Source organism: Rhinolophus ferrumequinum, chromosome 9, assembly GCF_004115265.2.
Source record: "Rhinolophus ferrumequinum isolate MPI-CBG mRhiFer1 chromosome 9, mRhiFer1_v1.p, whole genome shotgun sequence".
Lineage (NCBI taxonomy): Eukaryota > Metazoa > Chordata > Mammalia > Chiroptera > Rhinolophidae > Rhinolophus > Rhinolophus ferrumequinum.
Genome location: NC_046292.1, coordinates 58,325,954 through 58,341,243, shown reverse-complemented (window position 1 = coordinate 58,341,243; position 15,290 = coordinate 58,325,954). Strand labels below are relative to the sequence as shown.

Below are 15,290 nucleotides of genomic sequence, written 5' to 3'. Positions count from 1 at the left end.
CCATCAGAATTATGACCTACCTAGGTAAGGTGAGGCAAAGGAAAAAGAAAGCAGATGTCACAGAAGAATAGGCAAGAAAGGGACAGCAAAAGGTAATAATGAAAAATAAATTGAAATACCTCCCATCTAATAGATAAAAATGGGAGCTTAGGTTCAAGAGTTCGAAGTCTTATATGACCTTGCTGAAAATAATCACTCTTGATAAATGCTAGTGCAAGTTTATTATAACATCATTTGTTTGAAGTTTTAAACGAGTCAAAGCACTAAAATTACATGAGTTGCATACTGATGCAAGCAACAAAATACACGTATCACTATTTAATCTCTGATACAATCCAACAAGTTTGAAGAACACAAAATACATTTATTCACGTAAGACATTCATCTACTGTTAAAATGTGTCAGTTAACAAGTTGAAGCCCAACATTACTTACTAGGTGGTAAAGTATTTTGACACTGAGATGAAGAAGTAAGAAAATGTGTATTTCCATCCTATAAATTCTGACCGTAGACAGTTTATTAATTTGGTGCAATGATGGTGATACAGGTGAAGCTAGCAACAAGTTTCACAAAAAAATTTACTCTATGTACGTATTTAACAAGATCTCTTGTTTGGGTTGTAAGATTAGGCACAATACCAAAGCAGGTTTTTCTTTTTAAGTCTGAAAATGAGCCAACAATACTGTTTGTTACGTAAGACAGATATATGTGCGTGTGTGTGTGTGTGTGTGTGTGTGTGTGTGTGTGTGTGAACTTTTAGGTATCTTCCACTTCAGCAATACAGATAAGTAGAAGCGAGTGTCTGCCTTTAGAAAAAAGAAATGCAAAAAGCATATTTCTATTATCTGGTTAAATCCATAGTAAAAAGTCTTAATATTTGGGGACACACCCACAGCTAATTGTGAGTAAGCATTATTTGTATTTGTATTCATAATCATAAAAACCCATGTGCTGTTGGATTTCTTTCTCTTTTTTGGTCTCAATTTAAAAAAGTTCACTAACATCAGAAAAAGCTTGCTATTTTCAAGTCATTTGCCCAGAATAATGTCCAGAAATAAGATAATCAAATAGTATGAGGAGTTGCTTAGATACTATTTTACCCAGTGACAAGAGAAAGTCAGTTACTGTGTTGGTTTTAACTACGAATTTTAAAATAGAGCTTAAAACTTCAAAATTGGTAAACTTGTTGAACGTTGTTTGTACTATTTATTTCCAGTAATCTGAATAAATATACTTCTACTTTGAACATTTGTATGAAAGTTATTGGGGGATGCTTCATTCTATTATTCATTATACAATAAATTGCCAAACTACACTATAGAATATATGTATAATGCCAGGAATAAAATTCCAAAGTCATATATACATATTATTTCATTTTTCTTGGATGAAAAGGCTAAAATGATGTAAATGCATTTTCTTTTACTAATATTTTTTCAATTTTTCGTGTCTACTTCTTGGGTTTAACATCATCATAAAACCAATTTAGTTGCTCTAAACCTGTGCTCAAATAATACAATCCTTCCAGGGTATGCACAGAGTGAGTCCCCTGTCACTCCTCAAAACCTTGCATGCTAATGCATTGCCGTACATGGTCATTTCACAATGTCTCCTCAATATAGATACACATGGCCAGGGTGACATCATGGCAATAGAGCAACAATTCTGCCATTCGATGACAAAAAGCTACAAAAAGAAGAGGCCTGGAACTCTCAATAAGAGTTTCTCCCCCGCATCTGTCCTAGGTCCCAGTACATGGAAATGTTCACTGCAATATCCTATACAGTATAAGGAAAAAGGATGGAGCTATGGTTCCTCGTGCTTTTGTTCACAGGACACTAACTTTTAAGTAGCTGTAAGAAATAGATACCTCCTTTAAATCAACTTAAAGTTCTGGGCTTTAAGTCCTCTTGAAACTGAAGAGAACATGTATGTAATAAAATAGCAGTCATAAATTGCAATGGCTTTTTAAAGCATATACACTGGAGATATATCTATATATCTGCACACACAAATATATATGCATATATATATATATATGTATATATCACAATAACCAATAGGTAATTGTCAGTTTAAATTAAAAATGTACAAAAATTTGCAATTTCATCTCATTTTGCACCAAGAATTTTTGAGATTTGGCGAGTATTTATTGAGCACCTACTATGTGCTCTATAAAGGAGAGTAACCTAAATTTGTGGGATTAATCATCTACTGGTCTTTAATTATATCATGTACCAGTGTATATGAGTTTCTCTTCTTTAAACTTAGTGGGGGAAAAAAATGGTTGACTTTAAATCTTCAATAAAGCTATTTGCTTAATTTGTTTTAATTTATTCATGAGAATTTTCCAAAATAATGACTTCCAATGTAAATTACCAGTCCAAAGCAAAAATCTGTGAACATAATAACTTACGTGTAATTGAACTACACAACTTTCCCAGAGAATCTGAAATCAGTCTCACAGGGAAGATTAATTTTAACATGGACCTCAGTTAATGAAGGCAATGAACTCTTTTCCAAAAATGCATTTCACTATTATAAAGCAGAACTACTTCCCCTAGGCTCTGATGGACCTAGGACATTTTGAAAGAGTACTAAATTTCTTTGGGTTGAATTATACAAATAAGGAAAGAAAAGGTCTAAAGTATTACTTGGAAATTTGAGGAGAGATTATTATCCCTTGATCTCTTCGTTAACCATTAGAATGATTTCCAAATGCCTGGCTAATTGCCAATCTTCCCATTGACACTGTAGCACAGGCTGTAGAAGATGCCATCTTACAAATTTCATGAAGCCACTTTCAACAGAAATTTCTGATGTCCTTGTGTGTGTGTGTGTGTGTGTGTGTATGTGTGTGTGTGTGAAAGCAGAAAGCAGAAACACATTACCTACAGATAGTCTTTGTATATTACATATAGATTGTATCTTTTATCTCTGACATAGAAATGACAACTCAAGGTAAAGTGCCTTTGCCAGTGTTCTTGCGCCTATAACTGGGTGTAGGTTCCGATTGTTTGCATTATCCATGGCAGAACTTCAAGGAACTGCTATAATGCAAATTGCTTATACATGTGCTAAGATAGAGACTTTGTTTCTCTAAAAATTGTTACTGTACACTAGAATTTTCAGAGGAAAGGGGGATTATTTGAAAACTGTGCAAATCTATGACTTACCAAGAAAACCTTCAAACAACTGACCTTCATAATATTAAATGCAAGCAGTCATATTTATCAAATATGACAAGGATAGGCTCAGGCTCACTCGAAGCAAGATGCAAGATCAGGCAACCTGACAGTCACACCTGGTGTTTACAGAGGTCATTATAAGCCACAGTGAATCTCATGTGACTTGACCACACTTATATTGACTGAGGATACATAATGATGGGTAAGACAGACCAGATCAAAAAATGAGGGTGCTCCATCTCATTGGGCCTAGTCCATACAGAACATCTGCAGAGCAATGACCCCCAGATAGCCATTTCACTGTGCAGGTAGTTTTACAATGTTCTTTGGCAAATGGGTCTAGTAAATGCTTTAGGATTCAATAGTCACTCATTCAAGAAGCACAAATAACACGGATAAGCCCAAAATTGTATTCAATTTGACTCCCATGGCATTATTTCATCATGTTTATCTCCAGTTGACAAAACAAATATGCAATTATACAGTTAATTTAACAAATTTCAAAAGCCAAATCTGACAAAAGTGCCCCCAAACTACCCACCAAGGTCTGAATTTTCCAGTTAGGCTTTATATATCTATACAATTAAGTAAAACATTGCCAAAACTTTTCTTAATTCTGTCCTCGACCTACACTGACTTACTGTCCAATTAAACTAGGTACTTGCTGATTTATTTTCTCTGCAATTGGTGACTCAGAGATAGCAGCAACCTTTAAGGAATTTTTAATGGAACTGAGCTCCCAAACATGTAAGCTGATGACATCCACTCCACAACAGCGTCTGGCAAGCTTGAAGAGATTCTTAAGGACAGCCTTCCGTAGAAGAATATACACCCAGGGATCTAAGATTTGATTCCACGTTGCCATTCGGAGAGCAAAAAGTGTTGTTTCACAGGTCTCCATAGAATGATTTCCATTTATTCCAATGTTAGCCATAGTTACCTGCAAAACAAACAATATAGGGAAATCAGTTGATAGACATTTTCTCAGTCCTATAGCTTTTATTTTAACTTAACTAGCTATGCTACATAGTATTCATTTTATCTTCCACAAAAGTGATGTTATTTTACACAATACTGACCAAAAGAAATGAATAATAGCAGAAACATTGATGCATACATCTGAATCCTTTGAATTCAAATTGACATCAAACCTACAAAATTTATAACTTATATGGTAAGTCAAATGTACACAGATAGAATAACTCAAGAGAGGACAACCACTGATACTAGTAACTGACCTTTTTCTACTTCTATAAATGGTAAGTTCAAAGCCAACACACATTTGTACATCTCAATGAAGAGAACTAAAGTGTATTTATATAAATAAAATATAGGTAAGTTAAATATACATAAAACTATAGATAAGAGTTTTTAAAAATGAATTTACACCATCTGATATTAATTCGCACATGGCATATGATATTTTTCTGAAATGTTACTTTTAGAATTGTCTGCTTGATGACTACAACGATACCAATGTCTTCTATTTCATTTTCCCTATCTTTCACCCTAGTCTTAATTTAACTTGGCCAAAACTTCCCCAAAATGCAATGGAATTTTGTAAGGGCTTTGAGGAAATGAGTTCCCCTCTGTACTACCATTGAGATGTATTGTAGATTTTTGTCTTATATGTCCATTTCCTGACCACCCAGGATGTAAGAGATCGTTTTGTGGATTAAGTTCCATGAATGGTCCCAGTTACATGTTAGAATTGGTTTAATCACTGAGCCCAGTTTTAACTTCCAAATAAATAGTTGCAGAACACACAAACAAGGCAGAAGAGGAGGGGGCTGAAAACAGTTTGGATATATAAATAAATAAACAAAAGGTGAAACTGAAAAACTAAGGGAGGCCTGGACCATTATGCCACCAGGATTAAGAGAAAATATAACAAAGCCAAATAAGAAGAAAACCAAGTCTTCTTGGTCTTCTTAATGGATGATTATCAGAAGAAAATGTCTTAATTTGGTTTGATGATACTCATGGTGGAAGGATAAATGTTCCTTATCAATACCTTCATTGTCTACACAACAAAGTATAAACTCCTTAGCCGGCCCCTTGACAATGCATATGAAGTGCATCTCTACAATCCGACCTCCTCTGCAGATAACCTAAGCGCTGACCGCTGTGAAGGCCTCACTTGCCCCAGATGCACCCTGCCCTTCTGCGCTTTGGCTTGTGTGACTCTCTGTTTTGAACTCTCATTCCCCCTTTCTCTGCCTGATGAACTCCCATCCATCCTTTGAACCTCACCTCCACGAAACTTTCCCCAAGTTCACTGAGATGAGTTAGCTCCTTCGTTTGTGCTCCCACAGCATCCTGTCCATACCCTGTTATATCACTTACCACACTGTAAGATAAGTATGCTTTTATTTTGTATATCTGTGAGCATTTCTTATTTTTGTTTATAATATCCAGAAAAAAAGCTGACACCTAAGATGTACACAGTAAGTGTTGGAATGAATAAAATTGTATTATTTTTACTCATTGAAGTTATTTCTAGAAATCATCAGAGAAACATCTGATCATTCATCACCATAGTCTAATATGCAGAAGCTTAAAATGTTTCTAAAAGTTTTAATACGACAGCATCCACCAGTGAAGGATTCCAACCGACATGGTTTGTTGTCACTAAAAGGAACAGGACTTACAGTCCATGCAGATCCCTTGGGAAAAGGTTCTTTCCCTTGGGGTTCATTTCCTAGGGGAATAATGTATGAACAGCAGGCCTAAAGAGTCTACAGCTAAATAAGGCCAAGCAAGTTTCAACACAGAAAAAAATTACAGTTCCCACACAATAGTACCTGGGTCAAGTACAGACTCTTATAACACTGTTCCCCAAGTTAGTCAACAGGATTCAAGAAATATACCGATATGGGCCCAGTTTCTTTTAGAAAAAAGCAAGGCCACGACCCAATTGGCAGTTAAGTTGAGATATTTTCATATTATATTTTTTCTTTACTCATCAAATATTTGTTGATTATCATCAGATAATGTGCCAGGAAATGTGCTTAGCACTGAGGACACAATGGCAGACCAAGCAGGCGTCGGCCTGCCCTCGTAAAACTTAAAATCTATTTGCTAGGTTTGGGGAGGGGATTTGGTTCAAGAATGAATGAATAAATATTTCTCTTGCCTCACGAGTATTAAATGAATGCATTTCCTATATGGCTAGGTGTGTTCGTGGGGATCTCAGAGCTCCACAGTGTTGTTCTGGATAGTTGGGAACAGATGGTCAGTGTAATTGCATGGAACAGCTGGGCCTACTTTAGAGATGCCCGAGTTACATGGAATGCACTTCTCTGATTCTTCTCTCACTTCTGCAATCAGCAGTGTGTCACCAGCCATGAGAGGACATTGAGGTCCTCTGCTCGGGGAAACTAGCACCCAGGCAGTACCCAAGCACTATCTCTCAGTCTCTCCCTCCTTCCACCCCCAGCTGAGCCTGGGAGAGAGGGTATTCTAGGGTCTAGCTTGTGAGAAGCACCAATCACTTAGCCACTAACAAAGATGTGGGTGGAATATTTATGTAAAACAATTATCATTAGTACATTATTGATGATAGTATATTATTAAAAATTTGGGACAATCTACATATGCAATAAAAGATAAAGTATGGTAATTTTACGTCATGGAAAAAATATGTAAGCATTAATGTTTGTAATTCAGGATTAACTTTTTGAAGAGAAAGTTGTGTGATCTCAATTTTGAAAAAAAAAACAAATATGAAGTTTTGTGCATGCAAAGAAAAAAGACTGGGGTGTATTTCAGTGTTTTCATTGGTAAACTAGATAGTAGAATGACAAAGGATTTTGATTTTCCTTTGGTTTATCTTGAATTTACTAATTTTTTAATAGATCATGCATTGCTTTTGTAATTTGTACTTTTTTTCTTAAGTCATTTATTGAAATATATCAGAACGAACATGGATTATTTCTGCATATCTATGTGCATGTGAGTGAGGTGCCACAGAATTGCCTGCAAAATTCAAGCCCTAATAACACTGGCACAAGTGTGGGAGCTGGGTTAAGAATGAGGAAAGTCTGCCATTTTCCACGGACTCTGTCAAGAGTCACCACACAAGCCTTGAAAGCATTCTTCTCTGGCCAGGTGACACGACCTTCTATTCCAGAGTCATGTATAGATTCTCATCATACACACAGCCTTTCATTTAGTTTATAAGAGCTATCTGGAATTATTACACATCATTTTCTAAAATCCCTTTTTTGGACCTTAGCATGTTAGCTTTGTTCATCTTTATTAACGATTATTAGAACTCTAACTGAAAAGTAGACAGGGGCAAGTATTCAGCTATTCCTTGGAAAAATCAATTAACTAACCTGATTCCTCTAAGACACTCAATACTAAGATAAGAGAGAAATACTGAGGTCAAAGATGTGTGAGGGGAGAAGTGTATGTTCATTGTCAGCTGCAAAGAGCAAAATAGGTAACACTCGCAATAAAATCACCACTCATCTAGTCCACATAAGACAATTACATCCATTGTTAAGGCCACCAAAATTAATGAATCTGCCAGGCTGCTCTATTCATAGGTAGCAGAGCTCATTCACTAAAGTTTTATTCTGGAAGTTATTCCATCATCCCACACATACCCTAAGTTTATATATCTGTTGGTCAGTACCAGGACTCCAGCGCCTGTTCATAATTAAAAGCAATAGTAAATTCAAGAATTATGCTTCTGTTCCTTTGAGTAATCATAAAAGTAAACCAATCCAGCAGTGAGTAGTTTTTGAGTGTCTGCTATTTCCAGGCATTGTGCTAGATGCTACTGCTGATGCAGAGATAAATCCTATCTAACATATGGTATATTTTGCTTGTTTATCTTTTTCTTATTACTTTCTATCACATTAAAACAGACTCTTCTTGAAAGCATATGTTCTTGTCTGATTGATTCTCTGCTGTATGCCCAGCACCTGGTATACTGTAGGGCATTCAACATTCTTTGAAGGAATGAGGTCCCTCTGAGGAGAGACTGACAAAAGCAAAGTTACGATGTTATGACTAATAAAGACATGTAAATGTGTCACAGACAAGGCTATTTACTGCTAGCCAGATGCAGTCATTTAAAAGTGTAACTTTTTGCAATTTTTCTAGGACATCAAAATCAGTTATTCAGACTTGACTAATTGTGAACTTATGGTGATTCTACTGCAGTTTGAATTTCTCCTTGGCACAATTTTTTTAAGGAAATTTAAATGAACATATAACCAAAACCATTTCTGGTGGAATATCCAATTTCTTTAGATACAACACCATATTTTAGAATATTATCAACACCTATTTTCATATGAACATTGTCTACGACAATTATACATGGTTCTCATCTAGTCACTGACGCATGTATTTTCACATGTAGTTACCTTATTCCAGAAGGCAGACCACTCCTTTCCTCTTTTCTGTCATTACAGAAGACTAGTTCAGGGACAGTTTCTTTGGGGGAATGAAACAGTACACAGAAGTACAATTCATTGACTGACAAGTTATTGTCCTTTATAACATTATCATCCAAAGACTGATCTTAAGATTTGGCACCTGAATTACCACAGAGATAAGGGGCTAATTGTGATTATGCGATTACAATCCAGCCTGAACAGATGATGAAAAAGGTCCCTGGGGAAGCTCTGCCAAGGGATTACTCCATTCCATCTCCATGAGAGAAGTTTAATCTATCTGTTAATTTGGATAACTAGCAACTTAAGAACTATGTGTAAATGGTTGATTTTTAAATGTTACAGTTCCTAGGAGATTTTGCAAGTGAGAAATTTCATTTTAATTTAACTTCAATGGCAATTTTGGAAAAGGCACATTATATAAATCACTGAATCCATTTCAATTCAACAGGTGACTTTTAGAGTTAAATATACGTGTGGTGATTTAACTAGTGTTTAGTCTTAAAATATGAGATTGTTTCATCTCTGCAATGATAACTACAAGAACCTTCAGAAAAAAACTTACTCTTGTGACACTACAATAGACTTAAAAAAAAACTTTAAAAAATTGAAATGTAGAGGCTCTAACAGGACATATTTTTCAACAATGAACTGTTTTCATACCTAAATTATATAAATTTCTACATTGTTGAATATAGAAGGTAATGATATTTCAATCATTTCCAATTTATTGAATAGTCATTAAAATTAAGGCAGCACTTTGCACATGGTGAATGATTCAGAGCTAAGACATAAGTATTACGATAGGGAAGAATAAAAGAACAAAAGTGTATGGTAATTCTTACAGACCAACTCTAGAACAGCTGTGAAATGTTGCTCACCCCCCAAAGTATACGTCAGTGCTGCAAAATACAAACACTGGTGCAGATTAACTTTTTTCTGCTTGATTTGTTGGCAGAGGACTAACCAATGGCAAAATTGACAGCACATTCCTGTCTCTGCTAACGACTTTGAAAGTTGCAAAGAAATAAGAAAACAGGACATGCTGTGTGCATACTGTTCTCCCAGCAAAATGGGACAATCCCAAATCATAATACTTTATATGCATCTTCACTCCTTCATGCCACCTAAGGAAATGATGTGTAAAATATAAAATTTTAAATGGAATACATAGAATACATAGTACATAGAGAAGAAAAAAATGTATGACACTTGAAAAACAAAAAAGTTAGTCTGTCTAGAGAAGGTTCTCATTTGCAGAATCCAAGTATTGTCATTTGCTATTTCAGTCTCTTCTCCCAGGCCTTCATTGTTTGGTGGGAAGCTTTAAGCCAGAACTCCTAGGAATAACTGACATGGTCCCTTGCTGCTAGTCCTTACAAAATGATGTTGTAATTTATTTTTATGACACTTTTTGAGGGAATAAAATATAGTTATTTATCCCAGAATGCCAAATATAACAAAAAGTAAAATTAAATAACATTGGCATAGATGTCATATCGTGTGGTAATTTCTTTAAGGAAGTATAAAATGAATACAATCAAAAGATATGCTCTACGGACCAAATAGCGATTGTACTGAGTTACATACAATGAAAGTAAATTAGTCATGACTGAATGAGAACAAACTACACAGGTAAGAGAACGTTCTTATTACCAACTGCAGACTCTATCATAGAACTTGACCACTATCAAAACACAGGCTGGCACCAATCCACAAGAACAGGTCTTTCTGGCAGTTATGGGATCCTGAATCAAGGGAAAGGCAGGAAGTTTCCTGTAAAGCAGAGCACCATGCTATGGAACCCAGGAGTGAGAGATTCAGACATGAATAATAACAAAAGCTTGAACTGAGCATGTCCTTATGCTAGGAAGGCTCTTTTTCTAGTAGGGTAATGAATCCTCATAACAACCCTATGACATATTTATTGTTATCTGTATTTTACAGATAAGGAAACTATGTTTTAGCAAGATAAGGGAACCTGCCACTGGTGTCACTGACTGAAGAAAAGCCTGCCCCGGCCCTGTCCTCCTAATTACTACGTTAGCTTGCCCAGGGGCCCTGCAGTTTACTTGCTCAATCTTCTACCAGACTTCACCCAGGAGAATAGAAAAAGCTGCCTAAATAGTGGGAGACACTTAGAGAGGTACGTTCTGAAGGAACAGAGACCTCACGGCAGCAAGACCTCCAGAAGGAGGCCCGTGGAATCTGTTGCGGAATCGCTGCTGCTCCTGCCAACATGTCCATCCACTCCAAAGAAGCAGCGGGATGGAAGGAGAAAGCAGATTACGATGTTTCTCTCCCAGAATGGGCTGGGAAGGACAAATTTTAGCCTTCCACTTTCTATGAAGAATTTCTCTCAAATAATTATCTTTCCTGTAGCCAGGAAAAAAAGGGAATAGGACACAGATCAACAAGGCAATATAGCTTACTTAAAAGACTGCAGGGAGCAAAAAATAGAGATGACATAGAAGGGTGAAGAGCATGTCTATGGAGCCGGAGAATGGGAAAATCAGAAAGGGGAACTATCACGTGGCCTGCACCTGACCAGCAAGCTAACCATCCTGTCCTGCTTGAGAGGACAGAGTAAAAATGTGTAAATGTGTAGGTCAGATTTAATCTCCCTGCATGAGCTCAGTTGTTCCAAGAATGTGAATGCTGGGGACATTGACATTACCTGCCTTCAAATTAGGAAATGATAAGGTTAAAAATCCCTCATGGAGCTTGATTGTCAGACCGCAGTAGTAATCAAAAGATAGTAATTAAAGCACATTGTCATAACTTCGTAAGTACTTTTACAAAATCTACCAGAGTGGTACATAAATTTACCATAAAAAGCCTCTTAAGATTAAGGTCAAATTGTTTTCACTTTATAAACACATTCAAGATAGGGTATGGAGATACTCTCTATATACTTTAACCATAATTGATCCCAAGCTGAAGGCAAATCATCACCAAATTACACTGATGATTCACTCATCTCACTAAGAGTAAATCTAAGTAATCCAATCTGAAAACGACCACCAAAAGAATCAAGATGGTTCTCCTTCCCTTAGGAGACTGTCAGCAAAATCTCAGGAAATTTCTTCCTTGTACTACTATAAAACTGTGGCTCCAATTCCACTCTCTTCTTTCCATTGTATAAATTCTCTGTAATTTTTTCCATCAAGCCACCAATTTTTGTGGTATTATTTGCAATACCAGAAAGCCAAGCCCTTCTTCTGTGGTTATAGAGAAGAGACTGTATTCTTGAGAGGTTTTGCAAATAATACCACAAAAATGGCCTCACTTAAAAGAACATGACTTTTCCCAGAATAAACAAGAGGAAATAAACATGTGTAATCCACAAGAAATAGGGCTTTGCATTCAGGTAAGTGATTTGATAAAGAAGATGGGTTGAACTACATATCAGATTTGTCTTGTGGGATTAGCCAGTGAAAGACACAAGATTCAAAACCTCTCTAACCTTGAAGTTCAAAGGCCCCAAATGCCAAAAGGTAAAATGGTCTCTGGTTGGCATCTTACAGAAGAATTGACCTTATTAAACACATTCATATTAAGAAGCACATTATGAAAAGAAAAAAGGTGGTGCTAACCTAAAACGGCAGTTGCTACAAGTTTATGGAAAAGACATCATTGTGAGGAAAGATGAAGTAATTTAATCCAAAGAAGAAAAAAAAATAGTTTATAAATCAATGGTAAAATTAAAAGAGAAGAATCGTATCTCTAGAAGAGAACTCAGTCTTTGATTGGTAATTAAAAACCTATTTCACTAAACCCAAAGACCACCAGAGACCACAATGAACCTGAACTCAAGGAAGCTTTGGTCAAGAACTCTCTACCCTTCGTCATTTGGCATAGACTAAACACAGACAAAGTTTCTCAGCAAAACTGCTCTTTGGAAGGCCATGCGCATTTGCTCACATGGTTCTTTTGTAACAGAGCCAGTTCTTCTCATGTCTCCTCAAATAAACTACAAATTCCTTTGAAGTTGGGATCCCATTTTAGTCATGTTTATATCCCATATAGCACATGTGCAAAGCCCATGGAAGGCACTCAATGGATGTTTTTCAAATTACCACTGAGTTTCCTAAAACTCAGTACCAAATGGAATAATGGTCACAATAGTAATAACAAAAATCACGCAGCACTTTCACTGGACGCTTACCAGGTATCATGTGAAAATTCATACGTCACATGATTAAATGAGTGATATAACCAGTATTTTTATCAATATTGTACAGAAGTTAAAAATTGAAGCTCACCACAGCCTTAATAATTTGCCAAAGGACATGTGGCTAGTACATCCAAACTCAGGTAGGGAGAAATTTTTGCACCTTCCAATAGCTATAGCAACTTACCTAATGAGAAGTAGAGATTCAAGTATAGGCTTAGGAGAGTTAGTATAGTCAGATGTTGCAGAGTCATTGGTATAAACAACATAAATCAAGATATCTTTGCATACAGTAAGTGCCTACTAAATATTTGGTAAATGAATGCAGAACTGAAGTGGGAAACTCAATTACTTTTCTAAATCAGGACCTCTTTTGATCCTAACTATGGAACAAATACTGATCCTTTCTTCCCAATAACAGAAGCTGGAGAATAGTAAAGTACCTTGACTCGGAAAACACAGTCACTTCTTGAGTCAGAATTTGGTATGGCATGTTAGGTGGGGCCATCTCTCTTTCTCTGCCCAGAAAGATTCGTTTCTACAGGGTATTCAAATTTTAAAATATTTTAAGATCCTATAGAAAAGCTCTGCAAAATAAAATGATATGCTTCATTCATGTTTTACACAGTTTAAACAATGGGAACTGTGGTATTAAAATCAATAGTAAAAAATACATATTTTTTATCCCAGACTCAAAGCCTAAATAAATCCCAAACAAGGGATATGCAAACTCCGGGCCAATGGCCCATGACAAGTAATACTTGTTCCCCTCTAAGTATACGTATATGTGTACCCTTCTTACTATAATCACAAATGTAATAATCGCTGAAAATTTCTCGTTTGTAGTAAAATAATTATTAGGGCATTTCAAAGATGATCAAGAAACAGAAAACTATTTGTAACTAAAACATAGAATCTAATTTGTGTGTGTATGTGTGCACGCGCACGCACGCACGCGTGCACACATGAGCATGAAGCTGTACCAAACCAAAAAATTAACAATAATTAAGAGAATTAAAAGAGAGCCAAATAACTTCATCTCAAAAGCAAAATGCAAATGGATAATTGCATATTGTCAACTACATGAATGCTCATCAAAATGCCTTTTGCTAAACAAGCAGAGAAGACATATTGAGATTATTAACCAAGTAGAATAGATAACATATGACTAAATTTTTCCTTAAAATTTTTGCCACAAATATAATTGTATTTTAAGCCTAAAGGAGAATCATTTTGAAAGTGTTTCCTCTGTTACTCACAAGCTAAACTCTATTAATTATTTATTAATTATTTATTAATAAATCATTGATAATGATTAATAATGATTTATTATTTGCCTTACTTCCCAATATAAGTGCTAGAAAATGTATTCATTACTTTTGTGTCAAATGAAATTTCAAGCAAACAACTTTCTACTCCAGTCCATGCTCCACTGTAATCCAGTAGCCAGAGGGCTCTTTTTACACCATGCATCAGATCCTATCTTCCCCTTGTTAAGAAACCCTGCCATGGTTTCCAACCAAATTTTAATCCAAACTCACCAATGGACTACAAGGTCCTAGACAATCTGACCCTTGCCTTCCTCTCCATCCTCAAATCCTACCACCTTCATCTGTGCTCCCCTTGCTCCAGGTAATGGCCTTGGTTTTGTCCCTCACTACAAGAAGCTCGTGTCTACCACTGGGCTTTCTGCTGGCTGTTCCCTCTGCCTGACCATCCTGCCCACATGTCTACCCAGAGCTGGCTCCTTCTGTCATCTAGGGCTAACCTCATCATGAGGCCTTCCTTGACCATCCAGCCTAAAAGAGCCCCATCGCCACCTTCAGTCACAGCAGTTAACCACTATTCCAGATCATCCTGTTATTTGTTTGCTGATTACCTCCCTCTCTCCAAAGAGCCCCTAGCTCCTGGCAACCACCATACCCAGAAGAATGTACCCTCCCTGGGAGAGGGCATATTGCCTGCCTTGTCAAGCGCCACAGCCTTAGCACCTAGAACAATGTCTGACACGTGGAAGGCACTGAGAGAAATATTTACTGAATAAATGAAAGAACATATTATGTGTATGAATAAGCTTTAATCGTTTTATACTGCCATGTCTTAAGTACATGTCTTGGGCTCTCTTTAAAAATCAAGAACTGTGGCATTGTTCAGCTTGCAGATACGCCTTGGGATGACTGCAAACAGTAGTGTCTTGATAACAAAACTATCAGATTTTGCAAGACGTTTGGAATAAACAGGCTGTTCAGTGAGAGATGAACATATTTTCAACATAAAAGTTTGTTGTGTTGTAACCAAAATTCTGAAACTGGCTCCTCATGGCACCCTCTGGTTTTATAATCAAAGCCTCCCCGGTCCCTCAAAACGTTCAGCAAGGCCTTTTCTCCCCTGGATGGGATTTAATCTTTCAATGACAGGAGAGAAAAAAACATGTCTCGAAGGGTAAAAAAATTCTGCACAAAAATCTAGGTTATTTTTAATACTCAATACCAACTAACAGATCTGCCATGTTATTTT

General features: G+C 36.4%; 1 protein-coding gene across 1 annotated transcript in view; it reads right to left on the bottom strand.

Annotated features, from left to right (window-relative positions):
- Window positions 1-331: 331 nt before the first annotated feature.
- PTGFR (prostaglandin F receptor) overlaps window positions 332-15,290 on the bottom strand; it is a 33,006-nt gene continuing 18,047 nt past the window's right edge. The window contains exon 3 of the mRNA XM_033113338.1: window positions 332-4,128. Coding sequence (XP_032969229.1) covers window positions 3,826-4,128 — 303 coding nt within the window. The 3' untranslated portion in view covers window positions 332-3,825. The remainder of the gene's footprint in view (window positions 4,129-15,290) is intronic.